At 42.0% G+C, this 27,898-nt stretch overlaps 3 protein-coding genes across 3 annotated transcripts; 2 read left to right on the forward strand and 1 right to left on the reverse strand.

Moving 5' to 3' along the window:
- Window positions 1–177: 177 nt before the first annotated feature.
- LOC108598739 (protein rhomboid) lies at window positions 178–12,301 on the forward strand. Its single transcript, XM_033294735.1, is given in 7 exon segments — window positions 178–660; window positions 2,310–2,734; window positions 2,802–2,825; window positions 2,885–3,061; window positions 11,118–11,348; window positions 11,406–11,817; window positions 11,875–12,301. Coding segments are annotated over 6 exon segments (1,485 nt in total). The 5' UTR covers window positions 178–660; window positions 2,310–2,419; the 3' UTR covers window positions 12,201–12,301.
- Window positions 12,302–15,593: 3,292 nt separating this feature from the next.
- LOC108599274 (N-alpha-acetyltransferase 30A) lies at window positions 15,594–16,304 on the forward strand. Its single transcript, XM_017986070.2, has one exon. It carries the CDS (start codon window positions 15,673–15,675, stop codon window positions 16,192–16,194), a length of 522 nt encoding a protein of 173 aa, XP_017841559.1. The 5' UTR covers window positions 15,594–15,672; the 3' UTR covers window positions 16,195–16,304.
- Window positions 16,305–19,784: 3,480 nt separating this feature from the next.
- On the reverse strand, window positions 19,785–25,921 carry LOC117134999 (protein rhomboid). The gene is given in 5 exon segments (XM_033294748.1): window positions 19,785–21,401; window positions 21,476–21,653; window positions 21,655–21,894; window positions 22,615–23,218; window positions 25,474–25,921. Coding segments are annotated over 4 exon segments (1,194 nt in total). The 5' UTR covers window positions 23,068–23,218; window positions 25,474–25,921; the 3' UTR covers window positions 19,785–21,078.
- Window positions 25,922–27,898: the final 1,977 nt, after the last annotated feature.

Genomic DNA, 27,898 nt, shown 5'->3' on the forward strand with positions numbered 1-27,898 from the left:
CGCAACTTCGCTTGGGAAATTCTTTGAATAGATTTGGTCAACTGCTCAGCTGTATTTATGTACGTATAATTATACATGCTTGAACCAAATTGCATCAGTCGGAGAGTGCGAAATTCATAAATTCTGCAGCTTGCTACTTGGTCCCCATGGGGTTGCATGGGCTTGTTAACAGCCTGGGGTTGCTGCTGTCTGTGGTGCTGGTGGTGGTAAGAGCTATGACGCATCGAGATTGCATACGAAATGCCAACGAGTTGAAAACCCCACAAACGAGTGGCGCATGAGCAGTGCCAGCATTTCCTTCCCCCACCCCTGCCACATTGCCGTTGCCTACCACGTAAGGGCAAGTGAACAACCCTCTCTTACTCTCCCAAACAAGCAGGCTCATGTCTCTCTCCGTCAGTTGCCATTTTGCCGCCCGGTCGAACGTTTGTTTGTTTGTTATTGCGTGGGTGTTTGTTTGTGCCTCGCAAAAGCGAAAAATAGTATAAGTTTTTTAGATATCTGTGTGGAATAAAGCAGCAGCGTGTAATACAAATTTGCTATTCCTAAATGACTGTATTAAATGTATAAATAAAAAGCTCATTTGCACTGCACATGAATAACAAGGAAAATAATTAAGTTCAAAACGGATTTTGCGCAGTTCGCATGGCTACAAACAGTGTAAGTAAAAATATCATCAACGCTTGCCGGCTGGAAGGAAACAAGAAGAATGAATTTGTGTTGCGTTCCCTTCCTGTGAGATCAATAACCTTGCAGCTTGAATGCATATCAAATAAAGTAGCGTCTGCCAAGACGGCGCTTAATTTTATAAAAGCATAAGCAACCAAAAAATGTATTCCGGGCATGAAATAGGCTATGGTATTGAGTACCTATTGATAGTCTATGATTAAACGGAATATCTGTTTATCTGGCCCTTGCAAACTGTATCGGCAATCTCAAATAGACAAATTGCAGAATTGTTGAGTTCGCGGGCATAATAATAATAAATAATAACGTTATCATTTCTCATACATAATAATATTTATTAAATTACAAAGAACACACAACTTGGCTTTGCTTCTCGCACGGCTTGAACCGAGGGTCCCGACAAACGGAAAACAAAACGTTCTACGTCAAGCGTCTTAGCATGCTCGACCAAACCGTCTTCTATTCGGTAATTGACATTACGCTATATTAAGCGAATGAGCTTTAAAAACAGACTAGAACAAGAAAAAGCTCTCTATGCTTTTAAAAGCTTGCACAGTGCATTGAAGTACGATATACAATTATTAAATGCAATCGTTTTTTGACATGGGTTGGGTTTGTACATTAGGTATTAAAGATAACCAAACAAATCAAATATTCATGTTATGCTAATTTTTCACTTTAATTGATAATGCTCTCCACAGAGTGGAATTATATATCTTAAATATATCTTCAATTGAATTTTTTCACAGATACAAAAAAATAAACATTTTTGTGTTTTGTTGTTATTCAAAAACATATATAATCAACAAAAACGGTTAGTCAACATTTTGTCGGAATCGTGAAGATGAATTGCTTTATGAATAGCACGTTCATAACCGCATCCCACAATAATATTATTTAATAGATTAAAATATATTTAATCTCGATTTTTCTAAGTATATTTATATTTATTTAAAACAGTACAATTTGCATACATTTTGGTAGAGTGAAACTTTTTCGTCGTGCCATCCAGAAATAATATTTTTCATGACTGCTGTATGTATAAAAGCTTGACGTGGGATATACTCTTAATAAGCAGATTGAGATTGCTTAGGAATTTTGAATATTCATTCTCCTCCCTTGAAAAGTAACCCACAGTTTTTAATATCATCAAATATTCATCTAATGTACGTGCTTTTTGGAAACTATAAGAATGTATAATTAAATATAAATATTTGGGAATAAATTTTCTATATCAAGCGCTAGATTCCTCGCTGAGCAGAGATGTTGGGTTGTTTTGCGGATCCATAATAAAAGTGTATCGAAATATTGGTCGCGTTCTCTTTAGCAGCGCGCTTGCCTTAAATTAATTAAAATATAAAAAAAAGGTTTTCAACACTGACGGTTCATTTAAAATTTGGAAAACTGGAATGCCATTTAAAATACTCAAAACGAAACTAGTGAATAATTACTTGGCAAAGTTTGTATTACTTTTTGTCTATGGTTGTTATTGTATTTTTGTTTGGTTTAAACGAAATATAATATTTTATGTATATCTCTATAAACTAGCAAAGATTTTTGATATTCTTCTTATACACTTTTACATTTTTTTTCTTTCTTTTTTTGAATTGAATATTTTTTAGATTGGGTATTGACTGCTTTACTGACTTTATCTGCATTACATACAGTGGTTTGGTCTTAACCCTGGAGAGCATAGATAAGGAACGCACAACGAATTCACGGAGGAGGCGACATGTGGCCCGGCTCCGAGCAAGACAGCTCAAGAGCTTTGGAGATTCCAACCAGTCAGCAAAATGCGGGCGGTAGTAGTCAGCAAGAGACACTTGCAGACATCGAGCACATATCAACCATAGCCGGATCCCTTGCTTCCATTGGATCTTTGTCGCAAACACAAATGCGTTATGTAAGTAATCGATAGGAATGAATGTAACAAATATAAATTCCTGATTCTTTTCAGTGTACAAATGACGCTGGCTACGATACGGAGCATACCTCACTGAACTCGGACTTTGATGAAGCCGAACTACGTCGAGAACTGCTGAGAGATGTAAGTTAACATAGAAGAATGTTAAAATGATTTTATATTTATTAATACAAATAGCGGTTTTTTTCAGAAATGGAAACTATTATTTGATATGGTAGGTTGTTGTATGCCAAACATTTTCAATATTGATTAATTATTCGCTGTTTAAAATAGTTCGATCCTGAGGGCTTCGGCGAAGTATCTGTCACAGAGTTTCTGGTAGCATTAAAATCGCAGGAATTTCTATCCCAAGTGCCTATGAATAAAAGGGAGCTGCTGCTTGAGCGGTCCAAGAAGGCCCAGTTTCCCAGTGGGCCGGGCTATGTGACATTTCAGGACTTTGTCAATGTGGTAAGTGCAACGAAATCAAAATCGAATTCTCGTGTCCCAATTTTTCAATCCCTTGTCCTTTTGCCCGACACAAGCATCAGAATTTGAGTGCAAACACAGGTACACATCATGTCCATGCCCCAAACGCAAAGTGTAGGCTCAGGCTCGTGATCAAAAACTCACTCACACACAGTTTGTTTGCTCCGTGTGCAAAAAGTCCATTCAATCTCCCACTCACGCACTCATCAAACACATGTATACATACATAGATAGTAGACGGACCGTCAGTTTGTCTATCTTAGCACATACATACATACACATATATATATACTATGCATTCATTTGATTAAAAATCAAAGTCCAAGAATGTATGTATGTAGATTAACAAATGTTAGTGGTAGCTCTATACAAACTTATCTGTGGACTGCGCTCCTCGACTGATGACAATTCTATTGCAGTTTGATTGATTCTTCGCTTGACTGCCACTCACATACAAACATGCATAATGGACGGCAAGTGCATTTCGGCTTACGTCTTGCTCTTTAATTATTTGCCAAAGAGTCCTCAGTCATGAATTAGCCAGACCTTAACGTCGTGTATATTTACCCTTGTTTTGTAGCTGCCATTGTTTATTGTATCTGTGTGTGTGTGTGTCTGCCTATGTGGCTAATGGTGATTGGATTGTGAATGGCAAATGGTCAACCACACAGCTGCAGAACGCGATGATAATGGTGAATGGCATCGATTGCATTAGCTTTCAATAGTATTTTATCTTATCTCATCTGATCTGATCTGAGAAGGTGTCACAAGAGCAAAAACTCAATCTTTGGACTGATATTGCTTGTCGGAGTCGAGCGATCGCAATCGCAACCTTATTGGCAACATGCACAACATTATTCCACTTAATTATAAATTACAACGATCTCTGCAGAGGTGAGGGCATATGGACACTACGATATGGAGGACCACGAGTCCTTGTAGTGCATATGGTTGAACGAAAAGTGGAATGCCGAAACGACGACGACGACGACCAACAGCAGCATGTGACATGCATAATGCAAACGGAGAGTAGAAGGCAATGTAGATTGCCCCCGACAGCGATCCAACGCTGCAACGGCTGGCAGTGAAGATTGTCCGATCCGATGATTGCTGAATTTTTAACAAAAGCTCGCACGTGACAAATCCTTGTATGGCAGCGCAAAAGTGTTGGCCATTGACCAGGGACGCAGGCGACAACGGCGCTCCCGCAAGTATCAGCTGCAACGAGGGGCAAACGTGTTGAACGTTATGACAACTACAGGCACGAGGGTGTCGCCTGTGGATTGTCGGCACTGCATCTGGCCAAATCACAGCAGGCGAAGGCCAGAACCACAGCTGCAGCAGCTCAGACGCCTAATCAACTGCAATATACCGATGCCCTGATGCTCTATCTCACATTGAAATTCCCATATTTCAATGAAGTCTTTGAAGTCGTTCTGCCCGCATCCAGTTGGGCTGCGAATTGAATTCTAGGGTACATCAGTTTTAATTGCATCCAGATCGGGAAGCAAAAAGTTGGAATGCCGAGGGCATTCTTGCATTAATCAGAAAGTCAACGGAGCTGCCAAGCATTCGATCATAAGCGAATTCAATTGGCGGCCACTTGCGATTTATAAGCCGCCAGTCGCGAGCTGCCAGTCACCAGTTGCCTCCATTATCATAATCAGCGGACGGCGTGCAGCTGGCAGACGCTAAGAGCCAATGCCTGAAGCTCCAGCTACAGCCACAGTGCCACAAGCTGAACCTGAACCTGTGCCGAGCACGCACCAAGAAATTCCAGCGGTTTGTATTGAATGGGGGAATGGGTAATGTCTGTTTGGTTGGAAGCTGTGCTGAGCAACGGGCAGGAATGCAAGCAGCCAGCTGGCGACGTCTGCGATCGGGTTTATTGAATAAACATTGCACGGACGAAGCTCCTCAGCAGCGGTAGCGGTAGAGGTAGAGGCGCTTCGGTCGGGCTCACAGGTTCAGTGGTGCAGCGGTGGCGTCTGCATTGCCGATTTGCAGCGCTGATAGGCGGCGGAATCAGATCAGCAACGAACTTTGGAGCCAGCGTACCAGCCTTCCAGCTGGCAAGGTGCAAAATGACTTTGCGCCTTGGGGTCTGGGGAGGCGCGATCAGACTCAGGGGCAAAAGTGAACGATACATCGTCGACGCGGTATTAAATCAATGCCAACCCATAAATGGCCATCACGACGCGTAGATTGAATTGGAATCTCTTGGCGATTTCATTACACTGCAATGACATCGCAAATCGAAAAAGAATCTTTAAGATTAGAGTGCGTCAACTGCTGTCTTGCCTCAGAGTGTGACGGTTTCTCATATTCTGTTAAATAAGCTTGAAAGTGGTTTACTTATGCGATATACTATCCCTTCGATTGCCCTTGCTGGCCATTGATGGGACTACAATGCTGGTAATCGTTCTCCAATTTACAAACGACTCAGATTTTGGATATTTTCCTTTTGGATTGTCGTGTTATGTTCGCAGCTCTATGAAAATTGTCAGATAACTGAACTCATGTTTTTTTGCTTAATGTCTGCATTAACTTGTCGCCATTCCGAGGACGTGACAATGGCAACTATGGCTGCTGAGAGAGTTGGAGAAGGAGTCTGAGTGCTGGTGCTGCTTCAGTTGACGATGTTTGGTCAATGGTCAATTTGGCAGCAGTTTATTTTGATTGCTGTGCATCCTGGGCAAGGATAACGATGTGAACACAAAATGGCACAGCACCAACTGCACATTGCAACTGTGCCACATTCCATGCAGCCTCGTGGCATTCGGCTATGCGCTCTGATTTCCCTGCAATATTTTTGCCATCGTCACGAAATTTTCTGATAAGGAGCAGAGGACTTTGTGCTCTGATCCCTTTGTCCGAGCAGAGCTGATCGCTTATGCATACGCAAGGGTTACATCTCAGTGTTGCAGGTGCAATCGCATTCATTCCAAGTTACTCCATTCCGTTACCATTTGTCGCTTGCCCAGAGGCATTTGTGCGACGCAGTTTATCTGGAGTCGTCCTTTGTAGCAACCGTGCTCATTAGTTGAATTACAGCCATTGCCACAACGATTTAGAAACAAGTTAGCTGGCCTCACATTGGGAGCGAGCAGCGACTGCGGTTATGGCCACAACTAATTACGTTGAATTAATTTTTGAATGGGCAGCGCACCTGACATTTATGACGGCACTAAAACACATCCAGCACCGCTTGCTGTGTCTCCATGCAACAACCCCCTCTCTCAATTGGGCAACTGTGCTTATGTTTGTCGCAACTGCAAAGGTCAATGGAACTAAAACCCGCTGCGGAGGTGGCTTCAAGCTCAAGTGCCTCGCATAATTGCGATGGGCTCTTGGCGGAAGCGCGGGAACAGGCACGGGGCGCGGGCATCATTAACCCATGAACCTTTTGGGCTAAGCCTCTGCCTCTGCCTCAGCTTGTAATTAGACATCGAAGCAGTGCTATAAACATCAAGTGCACGCCACCCTAAGCATTGGCGGCTTGCCTACGACACGCGCTGGTCATGTTTGCACCTTATTCTAATTACGACGCTGATTATGCCAGCGTTGGATTCATATCGAGGAGGAGCAGCAGCAGCGGCAGCATGTTCACTCGCTTGGAAAATTCGGCAAACATACATTACCAATGCTTTTGATTGTTACGCCGTGCAAATGATATCCGATTACCAGTCTACGAGAATTTTTCTGCAGACATATGCAGGATTGTTTCTAGCATTCCATATGCGCAATACGGACACGCCCCTCGCCTGCTTCTTGTCAACAATGCGTGCTCTTAGCACAGCGAAGTTTTTCCCTTGTTTTTCCTTTTTGTTTTTTTTTTTATTCCTGCATGCATTTCTATTTCCACTTTTGCCAATCTTTTGCGAACGTGGAGTGCTGCCAAACAATGACGTGAAGTGGCTTGGCAGGCTGCCTTTGTGCCTCGCGTGTCACTCCATTTCCGCCAGACTCAAATCGCAAATCAAATACAGCAGGAGCCGCTAGTAGCAGCTGCTTTCGGCCCTACAGTGCAAATGCTTTGCATACATATCCTTGCAGGCGCCCACTCTCTCTCTTTTTCTCTTATTGTATACTTATGCCAAGTGCGAGGCAGGCAATCTTAATCTTTATAGCCATTCTATATAGCTTTTGATTTGCAGCGCACAAAGCCAAGCAGCAAATTCTTAGCGATTGTTCCTTCAAGCCACGTCGAGACAAAAGACGCGGAGTCAAAGACGTCAAACGTCAAGCCGGTGCGCGAACCTAAGCGAAGCTAAGCAATCGCCAAAGAAGTCTTTGCATGCGTATGCTTTGCCTCCCTAATGGTGCTGTTGTTGCTATTGTGGTTGAAACTGCTGTGCACACAGGAAACTGCAGAAAGGTGCAAACGAACTTCCGCTCCAAATCAGTTTTCGATTTGTTGTTTAGCTTCAGCTGCTCTTGAGTCCTATATTCTTGTTGGCTGTTTACTTTGCTCTGGCGCTGGCTTTGGCTCTGGCACGCGCTCATTCGCACAGATCTCTGATGCTATGGCCTGGCATCATAAGAAGCTCTTCATTGATTGCGCTGTCCAATACGAAATCTAATCAATCATCATCACCATCATCATTATCGTTATCGTTAACGGGATGCAGCCTTTACAGTAGCAAATCGGTTGAAAGGCTGATTATTTGCCCGGAGCTTGGGTTAGCTGAAAGGGATGCGGCGCCAACCTTCATTGTCGTAGTCGGCGTCGCTGCCGCCGCCGCCGCCGCCTAGTCTATAATTAGCAAATGGTAGTAGCTACTACTGTAGCAGGTCCTGCAAAGGAAAATGTGACTTTAATGAGTAAAAATGTGATAATTAGTAGACGGCCGAAAGGCCGACAAAGACAAAATACGAATAAGCGTTTTCAGCTTCTCCCGTAATTACAATTAAGGCACAGTTTGTAAACCATTTGGCCGGCAAATTGGTATCTGGGCGGTCTGACCCCAGATGCCTAAAGATTTTACAGCGCCTTAACCTCAGGTGTGGGGGCCCGTCTCTGCACAAGCAATGGAAATTGAATTGATGTTTGCGAAAATATTATTATTCAATTAGATGTGTGGCCGTGGGTGCTGCGCCAAGGCTCAGCGCTGCCTGTCCACATGAGACAATAAACAAACTCCGACTTTAGATGGGCAATTAACAGAATACACACACATCCACACGGACACGCACACGGACACACAGAGATCATTGGACAAAAGTGTGGGCGGTTTATAAATATTTTGCTCAACTGCTTGGAATAAAAATGTCAACACGCTGAATGAGGGCACATAAGCTGCATAATGGAGTGTACATCGGACTGCTCCCTGCCTCTCTGTTCTCTGCTATTCACCATCGTCCATTGTATATTTTCCGTGTCGCCAGCGAAGATGTCCTTTTTTGCGCATAGCCCATGGCTAACAAAATACATACACATACACAGACAGCTCGCGTACATTTGTGCGCTTGTAGGCTCAAACAAATGCGGCAGTGTCAACGTAATTCAAAGGAATTTTTTCATAGGTGTTCCTCATGAAGAGACGCCGCCTCTGCAGCCAAGCCTTCGCCCACCTAGCTAACCATGTTGTGTCTGTGTCCGAGAGGTCGTGTGTTAAATGTTTGCGTCAATTTGTCGCTTCATGTTTGCGACCTAAAAACGCTGCCACACATCCACACTTCGTCCTGGACCACTGTGAATGAAGTGAAGACTGTAACTGAAACAGAACAGTTATTTTGTATGTACATATAAAACATTTACCTGGCTGGCGGTGACGTCATGTGGTGCTGCCGTCTGGTAATGTCATTATCAGCACCAGCCGCAAGGACCCATGGCAATGTCCGCATTCACATCTATGATAAACATTGTTTGTTAAGAAGCGATTCGGCCACATTATTTTATTTTTTTTGCCGCTCCTAACGTTTGATCTCTTGTAATGTGAGCGAAACCAGATTGAACAAAACATTTGGGTGTTCCATTCTATAAAGCAATTATTCGGAATCGACAAATCGGAAGTCTAATAATTTCAAACAGGCAAAAGTTATACGCTTATTTGTAGGGTTGTATATATTTTGTATATATTTTGGTTGAAAATCCACTCAGACAGACTTTAAGCCTTAAATGGAGTCAATGCTCATTCAAAAACTCGAAATCAATTAAATTTATATATTCTTTGCTAAAATTATTTTTCAATATAAGTTCTATTTTTGTATATAAATATATGATCAGTGCTGCCAACTTAATTGAAGCCCAAAAGCTGTCTTTAGTGGGAAGAAAAACAATAACTTAATCAACTTTGATATTCATATGTAAATACATACCTGACATATGTTATTTTAATTCTCATTTGAAGACAACGATTCTAAGGTAATTTCCAATTACTTAAGAATTTGAGTTTGTACTTTAGTGTTTTTGTGTCGCATGGAGCATTTCCAATAGGCTTAGTAATTTGGCACTTTAGAGTCTTGAGCTGTATCCTTATTAGCTACAAATGAAAATTTTTCAATATTTTCTCCATATTCGTAAAGCTAAGATGTGAATTATATTTCTCCAAATATTCCGTAATAAAACTTGGAAAGCGCCAAATTTGTCGAGAAACAAGCTGATTTGACAACACTGCAAAAGATAAAAAAACTAACGCTGAGTAGAATTAAATGTCTGTGTTGACTAAGCGAGTGTAAGCAAAAAGCGCGCCAAATTTCTCTATGTGAGTAAATAAAAAAGTTCGCATTCAAAGTGCATTTATGTTGTTGAGCTAGTTAAAAAGTTTATAAATGTCTGTTTTGAGCCTGTGTAAGTTTGTGCTTGTGATGTCACTAAAATTCTCAATGAATGCCTTCAGTTAATTTATGCCGTTACAATTTTGATAGTCCAGATTTACTCAGTCACACATACACTTTTACGCATGCATATGCATGTGTTAGTGCATGGCATGCGATTCCTAATATGTGAGTGAGTGAGTGTGAGTAGTAGAGCTTGAGGCGTTGCCACCTTGTTGCAGCTGAGTAAAGTACTGAGGCAATTTATCAATTAAAACAAATTTGATAATTGCTAATGTAAGACTAACTCGCAGCGACATTTGACGCCTTCCTGCGAGCCACTCCCTCCACCTTTCGCCCCACGCACATAATCAACTAAACAACGGAAATAACTATTTTGCTTTTAAGCTTTGCTGTGACTGCGTAATTTGTGGCTTGTTTCTGCGTTTCGTAATCGCAAACTTTAATTGCGTGTAGGCTTCATTTTGATTTTTCTTTCTGGCCCAACGTCGCCGCTGCTAATTAAATACTACAATCGTACACATTTTCCGCCTTTTGCAGATTTTCGTACTCTTGTTATTGTTGGTCGTTGGCTTTAATGGAGCGCCTTAATTGCCCGCGATGCTCATGCTCGCATCTACTGCGAACATCTTAATTACATAATAAAAATTATTTAGTTTTACCAGTGCGCCCTCAATGTACCATTTTAGCTAGTCATTCATACTAAGCCAGAATTTAAGTCGTTTGCTTGGTTTTCATATTTTATGCCTCGTTTAGTTTTGGGCTTAAAGATTTATGATGGCAGATTTTGCCGCCAGATACCTACAGACAGACATACATACATATGTACATATGTACATACGATTAATTGAAACATAAAACGGCCATAGATTTTCCCATCAGCAGTAATCCCTAAGTGGTTTAGCCGTGGTGGCTTGTTTGCTTTTTATTGTTTAGAGTATTGGACTCCTAGGAGTTATTAAATAATCACCTAGATACTTAATTGTATGCGTAAGTCGTTGCTTAAGCTTTGCAGATTAAATGAGGTCAACTCATAATGAGGTTTTTGGTCAAACAAATTTCGACGTTTCGGTTCATGGACCCCAAGTAGCATCAATGACACTCGGTTCAGGGTTCACCTTATGTTGCACAACTTTCATCACATTCAACAACGCCAAAGTCTGGAAATCAAAAGAGGAAATTGTTGTTTAGAAAAACCCTTCTGAGCTACTTCGACTAATATCTTTGTTAATGTATTCTTGTCGACTTTTTTTTCCAGATGAGTGGCAAGCGAACGCGCAGTTTCAAATGTGCGGTTCACTATCGAGATCGTGAGGTGTGCTCTGAGAACGACTTTCAACTGGTGTTAAGCGAGCCGCCGCTGTTTCGAAAAATGGTGCACACTGTAGCCATGGAGGTATTGCCGGAGGAGCGCGATCGAAAATATTACGCGGATCGCTACACCTGCTGTCCGCCACCTCTTTTTATCATTCTGGTCACAATCATAGAGGTAAGTAACGTACGAGATGCTTAGATACCAGCGACAATGTTATTTTTGTATCGACAGCTGGGCTTTTTTGTGTACCACACTTTAGTGGCAGGAGAAGCTGCACCATCAGGACCTATACCCACCGACTCCATGTTTATTTACCGACCAGACAAGCGGTACGAGATCTGGCGCTTTGTTCTCTATATGGTACTCCATGCTGGGTGGTTCCATTTGGGCTTTAACGTCGTCATACAGCTGCTCTTTGGCCTGCCATTGGAGATGGTGCACGGATCAACGCGCATCGCCTGCATTTATTTCTCAGGTGTGTTAGCCGGTTCGCTGGGTACCAGTATTTTTGACCCCGAGGTGTATCTAGTCGGAGCCAGCGGTGGCGTTTACGCCTTATTGGCGGCTCACTTGGCCAACGTACTGCTGAACTACCACCAGATGCGCTATGGCGTTGTTCGTCTGGCATTTATTCTCATCTTTGGTAAGGATTCTATACTATCTAAAAGTGACGATTTTAGGCTAAAGATTTTACTTGCAGCCTCTTTTGATTTTGGATTTGCGATCTATGCGAGGTATGCCGGCGAGGATGCTTTGCCTGGCCATGTGGGCGCTAGCTCAGCCGCCGTTTCGTATGTAGCCCACTTGGCTGGCGCTGTGGCTGGACTCACCATTGGTCTGCTGGTGCTGAAGAACTTCGAGCAGAAGCTGCACGAGCAGCTGCTTTGGTGGATAGCTCTGGGCATCTACACAGCTTGCGTGGTCTTCGCCGTTGCCTTCAATGTGCTCAACGGCGTAACATTGTTCAACATGCGCGTGGAGAAGATACGCGTTACTGAGACGTACTTTAACGACTTCCAGATCTAACAGGAAGCCGTTACACGATTGTGTTTTGTTGGTCTCGTCATAATTATGATATTTTTTTTGTTTATCATTTAATTTTTTTTTTTTTTTTTGTGTTTTTGAATCAGTTGAAGTCTTTGTTAGTTAGTTTATTGTTCCCAACTGGATATTGAATAAGTTTATAGTTTATCGTAATATTCAATTCACATTGACCGCGTGCAATAATCGTTGTAATCAGACTATATAATCTGTATATATATATATATATATATATATGGCAAACGTCTGCTATACGGTATGCGCGCAATTTCTTTCGGGCGTGAAAATGCATACGAAGTAATAGAAAATAAGTATGTATTTACACAAAATGAGAACTGGTTAGAAAATAAGATGTAAAATACTTGATGCTCAAGGAATTCAAGACTATATATGCATTCATTTGAAATTGTTTACCACTAATATTTAGCGGCAAAAAGGTTTGTTTTTCCAAAAATTTTAAAACATTCAACTGCCTTTATATATTAATATATATATATATATATACCTCAAATTGGTAATTTTGATAGGGATTTACATAATGGGAAGGCTGCTCCAAAAAGAAATCACCACTGCCAGCTAATATAGTTAATGATTAAAGCTTTAATATAGTTAATGATTTAAGCTTTAAGCGATGTGTATTGTATACATGTGCGAAATATGATATTTTTACACCTTGCTTATAATAAGTATGTACTGTAAGTGAATAATATTAAACTTGCAAAACTGAGCTAAGAACTTTGTTTTTTGTGGGAGAGCTTGGAATTTAAAATTGTAAATACATATCGTTTCGTATAATCATCGTAGTCATGAGGGTCTTAAAAGTAATCCATATCCATTCATGAAAAGTATGAAAAAGAGCTTTGGAGTTTTTACGACAGCACACCTGAGGCGGATCTGACACTCTGACCCCCACCATTCGGCCATCTAACATCAGCAAAGCAGCGCACCTTGACTTTTTGATGGAACAGTTATTTTTTTTAGCTCTGGACGGCGACAATGTCAACGTCTCACTCGCAACCTGTCGCAATCCCATTCAGTTGGCAGAGCTGTTGCTGTTGCTGTTGCTATTGCTGCTGCTGCAGTTAACAAATCCCACCGGACATGAATTTATGTTTGTTTGAGCATATTTCACCGTTAGACATTCATCAGGCGTTGTCACAAAGGGGAAAACACCGGGCGACAAAATCCAATGGCAAGTGGACAAAAGCCGGAAGGTTGGGGCTTAAATTGAATAAGCAAATAAAGTGTTGGCTCAACTGCGCCCAGGGCAAGGGCAAGGGTGTGGGACAAAGGATCCAATTGACGCTGATTAATGCTGAACAAACTAATTTGTTGATGTCCACCCACGGGGAGTAAGAATGGTTTATTTTCTAAAAATATAAATTATGAATGTCTGAAAGAGTTCGAAAACACAACAACATGCAATTCAAGTTTTATTAGAAAATAAATACCCTTGGGGTTTACCTATTGCTGCCTTCTGGTTGCAACATGCGATAAGCTCATTGGCATCCAGTAGTAGTAGTCCAGTAGTAAATAAATCATAACAAAGGGAATGAGGCTTGTAGCACTTTGGCTTGGAGACCTTGCAAACATGTTTATAAAAAGTACAAGTTAATATTTATGTAATTCAGCTTATATCGAGGTACAACAGCGAACAGATCATTACATTGACATATTCATGCGGACGCTTCAAGCAGCATGAGCTGCCCTGGGGCCCGCCGGTCCAGTTGTCCAGTCCACAAATTCCGCAGAAGAGGGAACAATGCGAATGTGCAAACAACTGCAACGCGGAGAACAAGAGAAGGAACAGCAGACGGAGGCGACCGCACGCGACCATGTAAAGTGCGGACGTTGCGTCCCACGCTACGCTTCGAATCAACCTGCAATTGTGGCTGCGCCTTTGCTTTTGTTTCTGCGGTGACAGCGACAACAACGTCGACATCGACATCGACAACGACAACGACAACCACATGGATGTGGATGAGAATGTGGATATGAAAAGTAACTCACAGCTGTCCAGACTGTTTATCTGCAGATGCGTTGGACTACAGGACTGCATGCTTATCAAAAGGCCTCTTGTACCTGTCATAAGGCGCACTGAAATATTGTGACCAGGAATGCGGCTCTGCATCCGTGTCCAGCATCAGAGATGAGCAAGAAGCAAAGCTTAAAACTTTGTTTTATGCCGAGCTCGAAAGTGTGGAGAGTTGTTAACGTAGCCTCGAGTTATTCGCAGCTAACTTTGAGTACGCAGTTGGCTCCAAGCAATAGGTGGCCTAGCTGAAGGAGCAGCCGGCGCCAGCGACAGGATACCTCCATTTATCTCACTCGACGCTGTCGTCGTGGCGAGTTTGTATGTAAATTTGTAGCCCATGCGTTGCTTTTGAATTGCGTTTTTTTCTACTGGAAGCGGAGGCAAGTGCTTCATTAAATACTTGTGCCACTGCTACTGCAGTGTCCTTGCTGCTGAGTGGCTCGTGTCCTTATGGTGTAATTAATTTGCACTGGCTCGAATGCTTAGGAAACAAGTGGCATGCAACAAAGGGACATTGTGGCCTGCCACAAAAAGCATTTAAACGTTTCTGGAATGCGACACAAAATGGCGAAAGAATAATATAATGGTTGGTGTCCCACAACTAGCAAGGATTTCATTTGGCAACCTGGACAATGCTAAGCCTGCAACGTGAATTCAAGGGGGAGGGCGAGGGAGTTCTAATCTATTTATGGGCCGAAAAATCTGCCGGCACCTTCATATTGAATTTCCTTGACTACTTGGCTCAGGATATGAGCCGTGGCCTTTATGTACGGCCTTTTAGGCTAATTGCCTTTGTCGCCAGCACCTTTGCTGCAATTTAATAGAGAATGTTTAGCTGGGCAGTCAAATGAGGTCATTGTGGCTCCATCAGTAGCATGGACAGACAGTCTGGGCCCCAACCCGGCCAGGACAATCAACGCGCCACCTAATAGGAGGAATTAGTTTTCATTTATGCATGAGACAACTGCGAGTCTAACTGTGCGTGCCAGCAAGCAATTTCCCCAGCTCATCTGCTTCTCCCCATTCCAGTTCCGTATAGCGCAGACAACAAAGGATTTGTCGCCTTACGTTGGGTGGGTGACTGGCTGGTTACAGTGGAGTGAGCGTGAGCGTGGCAGTTGGCGGTAGCTGTCAAAGTCGTAGCAGACATTTTGTTAATTTTCACATGCTCACAAATCCCAGGTGTGTGCGTGCGGAGCTGTCAGCAGTGGAGACAGAGACAATGCTGGGGTGCGCCGTTTAATTGTCAAAGCTCAGGTGGGCAGAACGACTGGTGTACCTGGTAGCTACTAGGCAAGGTCGTTTGCACGTTGTCCCAGTTGATTTAGAAGTCAAACCCTGAATACCCGACGTGTTATGTTTATTTCGAAACGAAACGAAAATGTGTTGAGAGCAAGCTTTTCCGAATAAACTGAACTGAACATGAATGAGGCTAAGGACAATGAGCAGACAAAACCCCCGATTAGCTACACATTCTTCAGTGAGGAGTCCGAGCTGAAGGCCATACAGCAGCTGATCGACGGAGAGCTCTCCGAGCCGTACTCGATCTACACATATCGTTACTTCGTCTACAACTGGCCGGAGCTTTGTATTTTCGCCCGGGATGGCGAGCGCTATGTGGGCGTGGTGGTTTGCAAGATGGAGACCTATGGCTGTGTGCTCCAGGGATATATTGCCATGCTGGCCGTGCATGCCAGCTACCGCCTGCAGAAGATTGGCACCACGCTGGTGGAGCGTGCCATCGATGCAATGATCGAGCACAAAGCGGATGAGATTGCACTGGAAACGGAGCTGACCAACAAGGCGGCACTGCGGCTATACGAGAGCCTTGGCTTCATACGTGAGAAGCGCCTGCTGCGCTACTACATGAATGGCGTGGATGCACTGCGTCTCAAGCTGCTGCTGCCCTGGCGTCACTCCAGCGATCAGTCTACAGAGGATTAATGAGCCACCTCCCATTTGGTGTCCATGCCCAGCTGCCAAATTTATTTGTTGTTGTGTTTTGTTGTATTTTGTTGTTAAATGTGGTATGGCTTCAATTCGAATGTTAGCACTCCTCACTCTTGCTCTTGTCTTACTGTCAATTAGCGCCCCATGGCGTGTAGATGTGCTCAGGTAAAGCAAACAGGTTGATAGCAGCCTAATTGAGCAGCAAGAGCAGCAGCAGCAAACAAGGATGCCCATTACCTTTCATTACCCTTGCTACTCATGAAGGGATAATTGACTCTCAGGGTCAAATCGAATTGCCTTTGGGTTATGGAGTTGTTAGGCGATAAGGACATGCAGCGAGAGAGCTGCTAAGGTGGTCCTCAGTAGGGCTGAGAGACGAGCTACTGATTCCAAAAATTGAGTGCTTGGGCGAAAGGTTGAGGACATCTCAAGTTGTTGCCGCAATCCAATGTTTTGATTACTGATTTGCAGCCGTAGTTTTCCAGCTCTCGAGCTTCCTTTGGAAAGCTTCTTCTTGCCACTACAAATAACATTGATCTGTTTTTGTTTCGCCAACTGGCAACACTTCAGGTGCTCTTGGTCTGGGCTCTTGCGATCGTTGATCTTGCATCGCTGTGCAGCTTCCTCAGTTAAACCTCTTCACCTTTGGGGCCAAGCCGCGAGTGCATCAGAGAGGATTAGCGAGAGAGGGAGAGAGAAAGAAAGAGAGAGTGCTCTCTTGGCAGGTGGCGCGTCGCTGGCCTCTTGGCGGCGGCGTTGATTGAGTTGCACCTGCCATTCGCAGAAACAAGCCCAACAGCTTCTGGTCAGGGACACACGAAAGTCCACTGTGGAATGGGTAGAGGGGGGAGGGTGGATGGGGGGATTTGAGGGCCGATAGCAGACGCCCGATGGTCGCGTTGTTTATGTGGATTTTTGGCCTGTGGATTCAGTTGGTTCTGTCGCTGACATTTGCCTGAATTTCAATTTGATGGCTTGTCGTAGCGGCAGCTTCTGTCTGTCTGGCTGCTCCACATAAATCTCAGCTGTTAAGCTTACAGCAGAGATTTCAAGAGCTAAGCAGCTACCCGCTGGTGAGTTGCCACAAATCTTAACATTTCAATATGTACAAATGTGTGCGTATGCTGCCTGGTTGATTGTAAAATTTATGGACTGAATGTATATATATATATATATTACACATACGTACATACGTCAATAATTAGCAAATGCAATCAAGCATTCATGATTATGCATGCAGCCCTACCAAACTGACAAATGTCATCATAATCATTTTTCGCTGCTTTGATTATGCAAAATTTTGTTGACTTTGCCTAAATGTTTAATTAACATGCAAGTCAAACTACAGACAGGCAGCCATACATACAGTGGGTCAATAAGTATTGGTACAGCATGTGTGTTTAATATACCGCCTATGCGAAATATTTTGCCAGCTTATTTACTACCAAGCTAACTAACTACCATTACAGTATGTCCAATTGTTAGAATGTTTTGGCTAATTTTTGTTAGGTAACTTAAATCGGTTATAACTTTTTGATTCCTTAATAACTAGGTAGATATGTTATTTTTAAAGTTATTGTCGTTATTAAATTTTTCAATATAACGAATCAGCAAGATTGAAATAAAATATTTCTTATACATTTTATAGAATGTTATTATGTTGTTACGTTTACCCTAAACAGGCACCACCGCTCACACTAAACAATTCCGCACTGCCGCAACCAAACGAAGTCACGTATCTTCGACAGAAGACTCACATGGCGTAGGCACATTGAAGCCAAGAGAACGCAACTAAAACTAAAAGCCAATAGCCTCCACTGGCTTATCAACGCTCGGTCTTCTCTCAGCCTTGAATATAAGGTCCGCTCTACAATTCCGTACATAGGCCCATCTGGACCTAGGGCTCCCAACTATGGGAGAACTCCAACAGTAGCAATATTAATATTGTCCAGAGAGTTCAGTCAAAAATCCTTAGAACTATCACCGGGGCACCGTGGTACGTTCGAAACGAAAACATACTGAAAGATCTAAATATTCAACCAGTCAGAGATGTAATAGCTGAACATAAGGTAAAATACAACAGCAAGCTTTCTTCGGATCCTAATCCCCTCGCGCGAGGGCTAACAAGGCTGTGCATCCGCGAATCTAGGAACGTACAATCCTAAAACATTTTAAAGAAACTGTTAGATAATGTTTAGTTATAAGACTTGTATAGTTAGTCTCAATTTAAGAGAAGATTCAATAAGAACAGCAAAGTTTAAAAAAAAAAAAAAAATGTATGTAATCAAATGGTGTTCATGCTATTTTCCGTATTTTCGCCCTTGTTTCATCCATTGTTTATTAGAAAGAGTTAACAAAAATAATTGCAGTAGCTCCTATATTAATGTCATTGATCAACAACGTTGCAAAGCTGTAAACATAATCAATCAATTACACAGTCAACAAAATGTGTCCTAAAAGCTTTTGATTTTAGCTCTTGGCGGAGTGGGTAAGGTGTACTCCAACCCGAAAATAAAGAAATTTTAATCGTAAAATAATCCTGTTAACAAATGTTTTATGTATTTGTAGATTATTATAAAATTGGGAAAAAATTTTTAATATAATTGTATGGTGAGAGTGAAGGAGTGGGGTAAGCACAAAATAAAATAATCCAAATGATGTTTATTTACGTCTTAAATTTCTGCTCTGTTGCTTTAAAAATGGAACTTATCCCAAAATTTTCGACTTTTTACAAATTGTGTTGATATATATTTTTGCAAGTCATGCCCGTGATTACTTGCAGTTTATTGCAGTTGTGTTGTAAAAGTTTTATTAAAATCCAAATTATCTATATAAGAAGTAGAAGTACGCTCTAACGACATTATATTATTTTACTTACAAAACATCACAAACGGCCATTAATTCATATAAAAAAATAAAATTAGGCGCATTTGAGTTATTACCGAGGAATAAAACAAAAAATACTATATTATTAATTTAATTTAATAATAATTAATTTTAAATATTGTTAAGATATTAGCCGATGTATAAGATATTTTTGTTTTATACTCAAATAAAACAGATTTTTGATATTATCATATTATATTATATTATATATTATATTATTCATGGATACAAAAAAAAAAAACATGAAAAGTAGTAAATAGTCGCATTTTTCACAAATTAAAAATTTTTTTTGACTCGATGAATGCACAGCATGTAAATGTAAAATGCGATTATTTTCAATAAGCGATGTCCGGGTTAAATATTTACTGATCAAGCTAATGGGTCTGAACTAATATTAATCCTTTGACACTCATTGTTTACCACTTTGAATTAATGTTGTAAGAACTTGTAGAACTTTCTTGACTCAAGCAGAAAATTAAATTAGCTCTTGACTCCCTATCCTTTCCATCTGAGCTTGCCTTGAGCTAGGGTACACACAAAATCTGAAATAAACCCACCGTCGTCTTAGCCCCACCCCAAGCAGAAAGTTGGCAGGCATAAAAAGACATTTGAAATTTCATTTGTAATTGAGACATTTATTTTTGTTCAATTTGAAATTTGTATATTTGTGTTTATTCTCAGTTTTCTGTGTTGTTTTTGTTTGCTATTGACATTTGCCTTTCATATACACATACATATGCATATACATAAGCATATATGTATATATGTATGCGTCTGTTTGTGTCCTGCTTGCTTTGGAGCTCTATGTTGGGGGCTATTTGGTAGAACCATAGTCTGAACTGTTGAGCTCTAGCTTGGCTTTCTTATTTTAAGGAATTTGGCAACGCATTGCTGAATTTTATGCTAGATTAACTAAATTTAGTTTCTGTCATTCAATTTGGGTATTTGTGGGATAACACTAATCGCATTAGATGCTCAATATTTGAAGATGCGAGTAACGGCCGATTTGTGGCCAGTTAACTAATTCGATTTTGGGATCTCACAAATATGATTACTGAAGTGCTTGACCCTTGAATTCGGTACTCGACTTTAAATGTGAATTAAGAGAAAAATGCTTTATTGTGTTGCAATGTATTTTGATTTTTATTTTCTTTGGCTTTTCAGTTTGTGTTCATAGTTTTTGTTTTAAGGGGGATTAATAAATAGGGATTTGCTTAGTTGTATGCATGTGTGTGGTATTATGTATGTATGTATGTAATAGAGCTTTAACGCATTAAAAGGCTTTCATTTAATTTAATTGAATATAATTTAATTGTTGTTTGCTGTGGTTTCTTCTTTGACTAGTGTGCGACTTAATAATATTTACAATTTCAAACAATTTGTTATAGGCTATTTAAATATTCCAACGTATGTCTAGATTTGGGCATGGGCGTGGGGCAGGGACGTGGGGTGCAGAGGGGGGACGGCACGTGGCGGGCCCCCGGATTTTTTTTTTTAAATATATAATTAAAGTGACCGTAGTTTCGGATAAAATTTAATTCCATATCCAATTATTAAGTTTAATAGATATTGGGGCGGCATGGAGGTGCAAATAATATTTATAATTTATATTGATTTAGTTTGTGTTTTCAGATTTGTTTTTGTGTTGTTGAGGGTGGGGGATTATTTTTTACATGCAAAATAAATTCAGTCTTTGGTTCTATCACAACATTTGTTCACACGTTTCGGCCCGTTCTTTGAGTAGTTGCGGTTGTTCCGTGAAATGTTGGAAATAAAACGCATTAACGTTAACGGAACGGAACGAAAAGTGAAGCCAAACGAATTTCGAAATTTAGTTTTGAACTAAAGTCTTTCGAATGAACTTTCATCCACAAAATTTCCTGCTTTCTCTCTCTCTCTCTCTCTCTCTCTCTCTCTGTCTGTCTATCTCTTTTACTTTTTGCTTTCTTATTTGTCTGTATGTCTATGTCTCTCTAGTATCATTTCTCCGGCTTAGGAGACGCCCAAGTCGTGGAGCAAATGTTGTGTGATCTCCTCGCCCTCCTCCTCCATCAGCTGCGCGGTGATCGTGTTTATGAGATTGAACGCAATCGCAAACACTGTGAATGCACAATAGACGCCCAGCGCCAGCCACCAGATCAGCTGCTCGTACTCCCGATGCCCGAAATTCTTGAGCACCAGGAAGCCAATGGTCAGTCCAGCCAGAGCGCCTGTTAGGTGCGCAATGTACGACACCTGGGGTCCCTTGGAGAATGCCGGCGTGGCGGCTCCATCGAAGTACTGCGTGTAGAGCGCATAGCCAAGATCGCAAGAGACTGTAACGGGAAAGGAAAAAATGGATGCGACAGTTAGTCAGCTGCCAGAAAAATGCGAAAGACTGCTAACTCACCAAAAATGATCACAGATCCCAGCTGTGTGGATGCGGACTTCATGTGTGCGTAGTTGAGTGTGATGTTGGCCAAGTGTGCGGCCAAGAGAGCGTAGACGCCACCGCTGGCACCGACGAGGAACACTTCGGAGTCGACGACGCTGGTGCCCAAGGAGCCGGCGAACACGCCTGCCAGGTAGAATAACGCCAATCCTGAGAGTGCCGTGCATCACCTCCAGCGGCACCCCGAAGAACAGTTGGATGATGATGTTGAAGCCCAGGTGGAACCAGTTCGCATGCAGGAACATGTAGCTGAAGAAGCGCCAGACCTCCATGCGGCGATCGGGGCGATAGACAAGAACCGAGTCGCTGGGTATGGGGACGGGCAGTTCAAAGTTCTGGGCGGGCAATGTGTAGCGGTCATAGGCGAAGATTGCAATCTGCAAAGGGATCAAATGAACGTAGAATGGGAACATTAGTTTTCGAAGCCAATTTCGGATTGGGGTTGCTTTGATTTATATTGTTGTTATTTCTCCTGCCTAGCACGCGACGCGACTGTTTGGACTGTTCGACTATCGTGTCCCCAATAGCATGTCAATGTGTGTGAGTGTGCGTGCGTGTGTGTGTGTGTGTTAGACACATAGGAGTGTTGTTTAGTCCTGCCAACTTTTTGTTGGCATTTGTACAAACTTTACTCCTTGGCCGTCTACTTCGTTCGCTCCCTATTGCGCTCTCTGGCAATCTATTTGCGTCTGCCTTCGTTTAGTTTGTACGCTTTTGTTTTTTGTGAGGCTTGTTTACAATCGATTTTGGGGGCGCCAGGCAGACCGGGCAGCCCGCGACGGAGACGGAAAAACTTCTTTTCATGCCACATCTCTATACACATACATATGTATGTATGTATGTTTGAAAGAAAGAAGCATTTTTATCGCTTTTAGTTGGAAGTTGAGAATGTGTAAAGTTCTCTTCAACGAATTTTTATGCTATTTTGCGGTTCTGGACTCTTTAATTCAATAATAATAATAAATTATCAACCCCACAAATACCGAAATAGCGGAATTCGCTGTGCTGTCTAGTTCTTAAAACTGTACGGAAAAGTCAAGTTATTGCGCCGGAAGTGAAGATTTACCAATATTTATGTTTTGGGAAAAGAGTCTTACCTCAATGACGGAGATTAGTAGGATGAACCATGGCCAGTGCTTGCGGTGCTCAAGCTTCAGCATTGTCATATCGTCCGACTGCAGCGGAGAGTGTGAGCAAGTCGATGGTGCAACTTTTGTTGTTGTTGTTGCCGTTGCTGCTGCTGTCATTGCTGCTATCGATGTTGCTGCCGTGGCTGCTGTCGGCAGCGTGTCGCGTTGCATGTAAATGTGTTCGCCCTGGCGTGTGCAGCAGGTGCTGCTCGCCGTGCTGCAGTCCGTGTCATATGAGGATGAGGATGAGGAGGATGCGGATGAGGAGCTGCTAACGATGCAGGCATCAGGAGCAGCTGGAATGTCAATGATGGTTGCCGCTGTTGATGTGGTTGGTGTTGTCGCTTGAGTCTCCACTGCTTCCTCCTCCTCGAGCTGCAACTTGGTGTGGCTTTGTGTGCATTTTGTTGTGGCTTCCATGTTTATTTCTTTTTGTGTTCAAGTCTTTTCTCTGTTCTTATACTCAGTGCTCAGTGCTATGCTGCTCTGTTCTTTTCTTATACTTAGCTATGATTTGCTTTGCGTCACTTCAGTTTTGGTTTACTTTGCCTGTATTCTCCCTTAGGTTAAACTGGAAAAAAGTAGAAGAGACGAGCCAAAAGTTTATAATTAATTAACTGAAGCGAACAATAAACAAAAAATCAATTAAGTGCATAAATTATTCATAAAACAAGTGCATGCAACAAGAACAACGATTACAAAACTTGGAAATTCTCAGTGCTGTCAGTTTTTGTTTATCATACGGAGAACTTGTGCGACGAGCATCCCTAACCAGACGTCGCAGACTCCCCCTCTCCATCCCCCCCCCCCACTCATCTGCTCTCTCTCTCTCTCGCTAAAATGCAGACAACGCTTGTTTGTGCTCGAGCATTTGTACATATGTGGGTCAGCAGTAACATCTTTGGTTTGAGGGCCATAAAATGTAATAGCCTTTCTCCCTCTTGCGCACTCACTCCCCCCCGTGGGGGTGTGTTGCTAAAATTAGCCAAAAGCGCAATTGGAAAACAGTTTGAAGACGATGATGAAGCAGCAACAACAACAACAACAACAACGGCTCTCCCCGATCTCTTGGCCACCCCCAATCGTTTGCTGTTCTGTCTTTGGAGCAAACGCAACTTAACTTGGATTAAGTGATTGTGGGGGAAAGTGAAACGTAACATACATAGGCAGACATGTGGGTTTTGTATTCAAAGAGAGACAGAGGAAAAGAGCTAAGCTATTTTTATGTAATGTGCAAGCATTTTCCTCATCTAGTTTTCATCTAGTTAGTGACTGACAATTGGGGAGCAAGTCCAAGAGGCTGACATAACTAAATGACTTTGAAGCTTTAACCGTTTTGCTACAACAACAGCAACTGCAACAATGGGCAAAATGAATGAAGGCCAACACGCTAATAGGCAACCAATCAGCTAATAACCAAATTATTGTAATTTTTGTTATGCACAATGTTTACAAATTTTGTTAATCGCATTCGTTTCAATTACCAACAGCTTTAACAACTGCAACAACACCAACAACAATAAATATCGCTAATGATTGTTTGTTTGTTATTGATGTTGGTTCGCTTAAATGTAAGAAAAAGAAATCAATTGAAATGAATTCAGTTTTTTTTAACGCCATCTCACTCACACACGCTTGCACGCTTAAATTGACTTAAATTCTGACTTAAGTCGCCCAACACAATAGACAAAAGTTTCGAATTTAACAATTTCAAAGCATACGCCAATGCATAAAGCTCCTCAGCATTTATTTCCTGCAAGCTCCTTAGTCACCTACACCACGCACTCACACACAGACACACACATGCATTCCATACGCATTCAAAGCTTCGAACAGAAAGCCGCGCTCAGAGCAGAGCAGAGCTCAGCTCTGCCGCCGTCTTATACTGCTTTTCGAATTATGCACGTTTGTGTTTGTGGGAGGGAGGTAGGAAGAGAGGGAGCTTGTAGAGCAAAGCGCACTACTTTTAACTGTTGTCTGTGTTAATAATTTGTTTTGTTGCTGTTGTTTCTTGTTTTGCTTGGTTGCCTAGCAGCGTAGGCAGCGTTGTTATTGTTGCTGGCGCTGTTGGGCATTTCAGTATGGCACGAAATCGCAGACTGGTGCTTATTAATTAATTAATTAATTTATTTTATTTATTAATGTTTGATGAAATTTACATTTTGCGCAAGCTGCGCTAAATAAGCAAGCTGTATGAAAAATTAAACCTATTGTCTTATGTGTGGCGTTCCGTCGCGTGTTGCACGTTCGTCGCAATTAAAGCATAGCAGCCAGCGAAAGAGGCTGACAGATTTCCACGGCTAAGTGCTTATAATGGAATCAACTTGTCGACTGCTCTTCGTCTTCGTCTCTGTATAGGCATGGCTCTGGTCAATCGCCAATTGTCGCCGCATTGTTTCACATGACCCCTTCTCTATTACATTATTCCCCACCCCTTTCGCATTCATTCCCACTGTCTTTCACTCTCTGTCTGTTTTTTAATGTCTGTTGGGTATCGCTACACATGTAATCGCATTTATGTTTATTTTGTTGCATTTACATTTTCGCTAGACTCGCACTCGCACTCGCACTTGCACCTTGCCACCCCTTAAAATAAAAAGTGGCTTGCAACAAGCGGTAGCAATAACAACTAGCAACTGGCAACAACAATTGCTGAGTTGAACAAACTCATTACGCCGCCCTGTGTCTACCCCGCCGAGCACAGCGAACTCATTTGGGTGCGAGCCTCTCAACTTCTCAGCGTACGCGACAATTTCTATTGCAATTCGCCAGTTGTCTCTCATTAAGGTCAAAACTACTATCACTGATGGCAGAATATAGTCTCACCTTTATATGTTTTTATTGAGCTGTGTTGAGTTTTTTTTTTTTTTGTATTTATTTGCTGTTTTTTGTTTTTGGTATCGCCTTTGTATTGTTATCCAAATTGCATTGGGTGGTCGCGTTTAATCCAAATGCTGTTTGCTGCCAATTTGGAATATTTCACTTTGTTTGCGACACTTGATAATAATTTTGAACTTTGATTTAATGCTCAAAAAATACATTTTGAGCATAAGCAAATTTGCTGTATTTTTGCTTTTGCTATTTATTGTATTGTTGCTTTTATTAGAACACACACGCACAACCAAACACTTTGAGCGATTGCTGTTTTCGAATTTCTTGCAGCGATTGTGTGGCAGAGTCCGTTAAACGAATTCGAGTCTGACGCCAACGCCAACGCAAACTTATTTTGTATAATTTCTCGTTTCGCTTCTTAAAACGATGCTCTTGCATTCGCGTCTCGCAACTGAATGAATCAGCTCCAAGCGAAATGCGGTCTTTAAATAGCTGCTCGGGGGTTGCTTTACCTTCAAAGAGCCAGGTAACATGCCCAGAGAGAAAGAGAGCGTATAAGAGTGGTTTGAACATGTTGTGTTTTCGTTCTGCTTCGGTTTGAGAGAGTAACGCGTCCAGCAAGTATAAGAGCACGAAATCTAAAGGTTTGTTGTTGCCTCTTCGCTAAATCCGGTACAGCAAGAATTTCTTTGTGAATGGTTGGCCAGTTGAATTTCATTGATGACAATTGGGCACAACAAAATCTGCATGGCAACGTACTTGCATATCTTTGTATGTGTCCATAGTATGTGACTAGCGATTAGTTAATCATTTTGAAATGCGCTAAGCGGTGTATTTGTCAGCGAGTACCGTTATGATTCATTGCATTACCATTTCGGTTGGGTTAGTCAATGTGGAGATTTCTTTGTGGTAAAACCTTGAAGTCGCTCATCGTAAAGAATAATAGAATTAATAGATTACGCATTTCAACATTTTAAACGCGCTTTGGATAAAGAATATATTCTTTAGTTGCGATCTGGCATATTCAGAATATAGTATGTATGTTTTTTGCTTTGGAGCGCTGGCGTATACGGAGTGAACTTGGCCGGCAGATGGTTTCAACAGCAGCAGGTGGTTTTTGCCAAACTTTTTCTTATATATATATAATATGTATGTATATATGTAATACGCATTCAAACGTCAGTGGTGAATGTAAATCAATAAAAAGAGGGAAGTCCTCGTTGCATCTTGTTAAGCAATGCAGAACATGTCGTAGGCAAAACATTTGCAGCTTCTCGGTAAACGATCGACGCCAGAAGAGGTATTGAATTTCTCACCTTGGGTGTCTGCGAGATAAAAATCGGTAGCAAAAATAAATATTTATACAAATTATTAGGCTGTGCTTGTGTCCGTACTCCGGAGGCAGCCTAAGCTAAGGCAAACGCACAGTTCGCGGGAAAGGGAAGAGCCACGAAATGTTGCACAAAAGGAGTAGCAGTAGCAGCCGATGCAGCAGGATCAAATGTGGCTACGTGTTTTGCATGATAAGATAGGAATTTACACAGATTTGTTAGATAAGATAAACGCGTCGAGTTGCGAGGGAGTTAGGCCTCTTCGCTTTGCTTGCTCTTCCGCATGAAAAGTGAAAACATTTTCCATGGGTTTTGAACAATATTCGATGCTGTTGTTCACACCACACACACACACACAACACACACGCACACATTTATAGGTAGGCGAGTGCCGCACCACTGAGATTTATGATGACTTTTTAACATGTGTATGCAACAGGTAAGCCCTCACACTCACGCATAAAACAGTGACCATGACCGTGACCAGGCACGTCATCGCCCTCAGCCTCAGCTTCAGCATCAGAACATCGTAAATCCTTTTTCCCACGTTCTCTCAACATTATTGGGAGGCACACACACACACACTCATATAAAAACACAAGCTCGTACAACAACTCCACAATGCAGTGACAGAAATTGTAGTCACTGTTCACTTCACCTACACAGTTACAGGTACTCATAAACGCTGGGTGGGCGTGGGCGAGGCTTTCCTCGTCGCGTACATTCGAGCGACACTTGAGCGTTGTGACGGGGAATTCCTCAGCCTATCACCGTATTTTCCGCAACATGTGCGTAGCACATGTGCGAGCCAGGAATTTCCGCACTTGTTTCCCTGTGGGAACAGGAAAGTGTCCTTGCTCCTTCCGCGACTTGATGCGTTTCATTCGAATTGCTATAATTCATTCGCAACTTCGACTCTTGTTGCACTTGTCGACCGACCGCCAAAATTTCGCTCCGAGTACGTGTTAATTTCATTGTCCCCTATGCATCTGTACGTTCGTTTGTGTGTGTTCGTAAACTCGATGTGAGGTTTTCCCACATATTTATCAGGGAGTCGTTCGTGCTGAACAAAGATCTCTAGAAAGTAA

The sequence above is a fragment of the Drosophila busckii genome, unplaced genomic scaffold, assembly GCF_011750605.1.
Source record: "Drosophila busckii strain San Diego stock center, stock number 13000-0081.31 unplaced genomic scaffold, ASM1175060v1 chrUn_07, whole genome shotgun sequence".
NCBI classification, from domain to species: Eukaryota; Metazoa; Arthropoda; class Insecta; order Diptera; family Drosophilidae; genus Drosophila; species Drosophila busckii.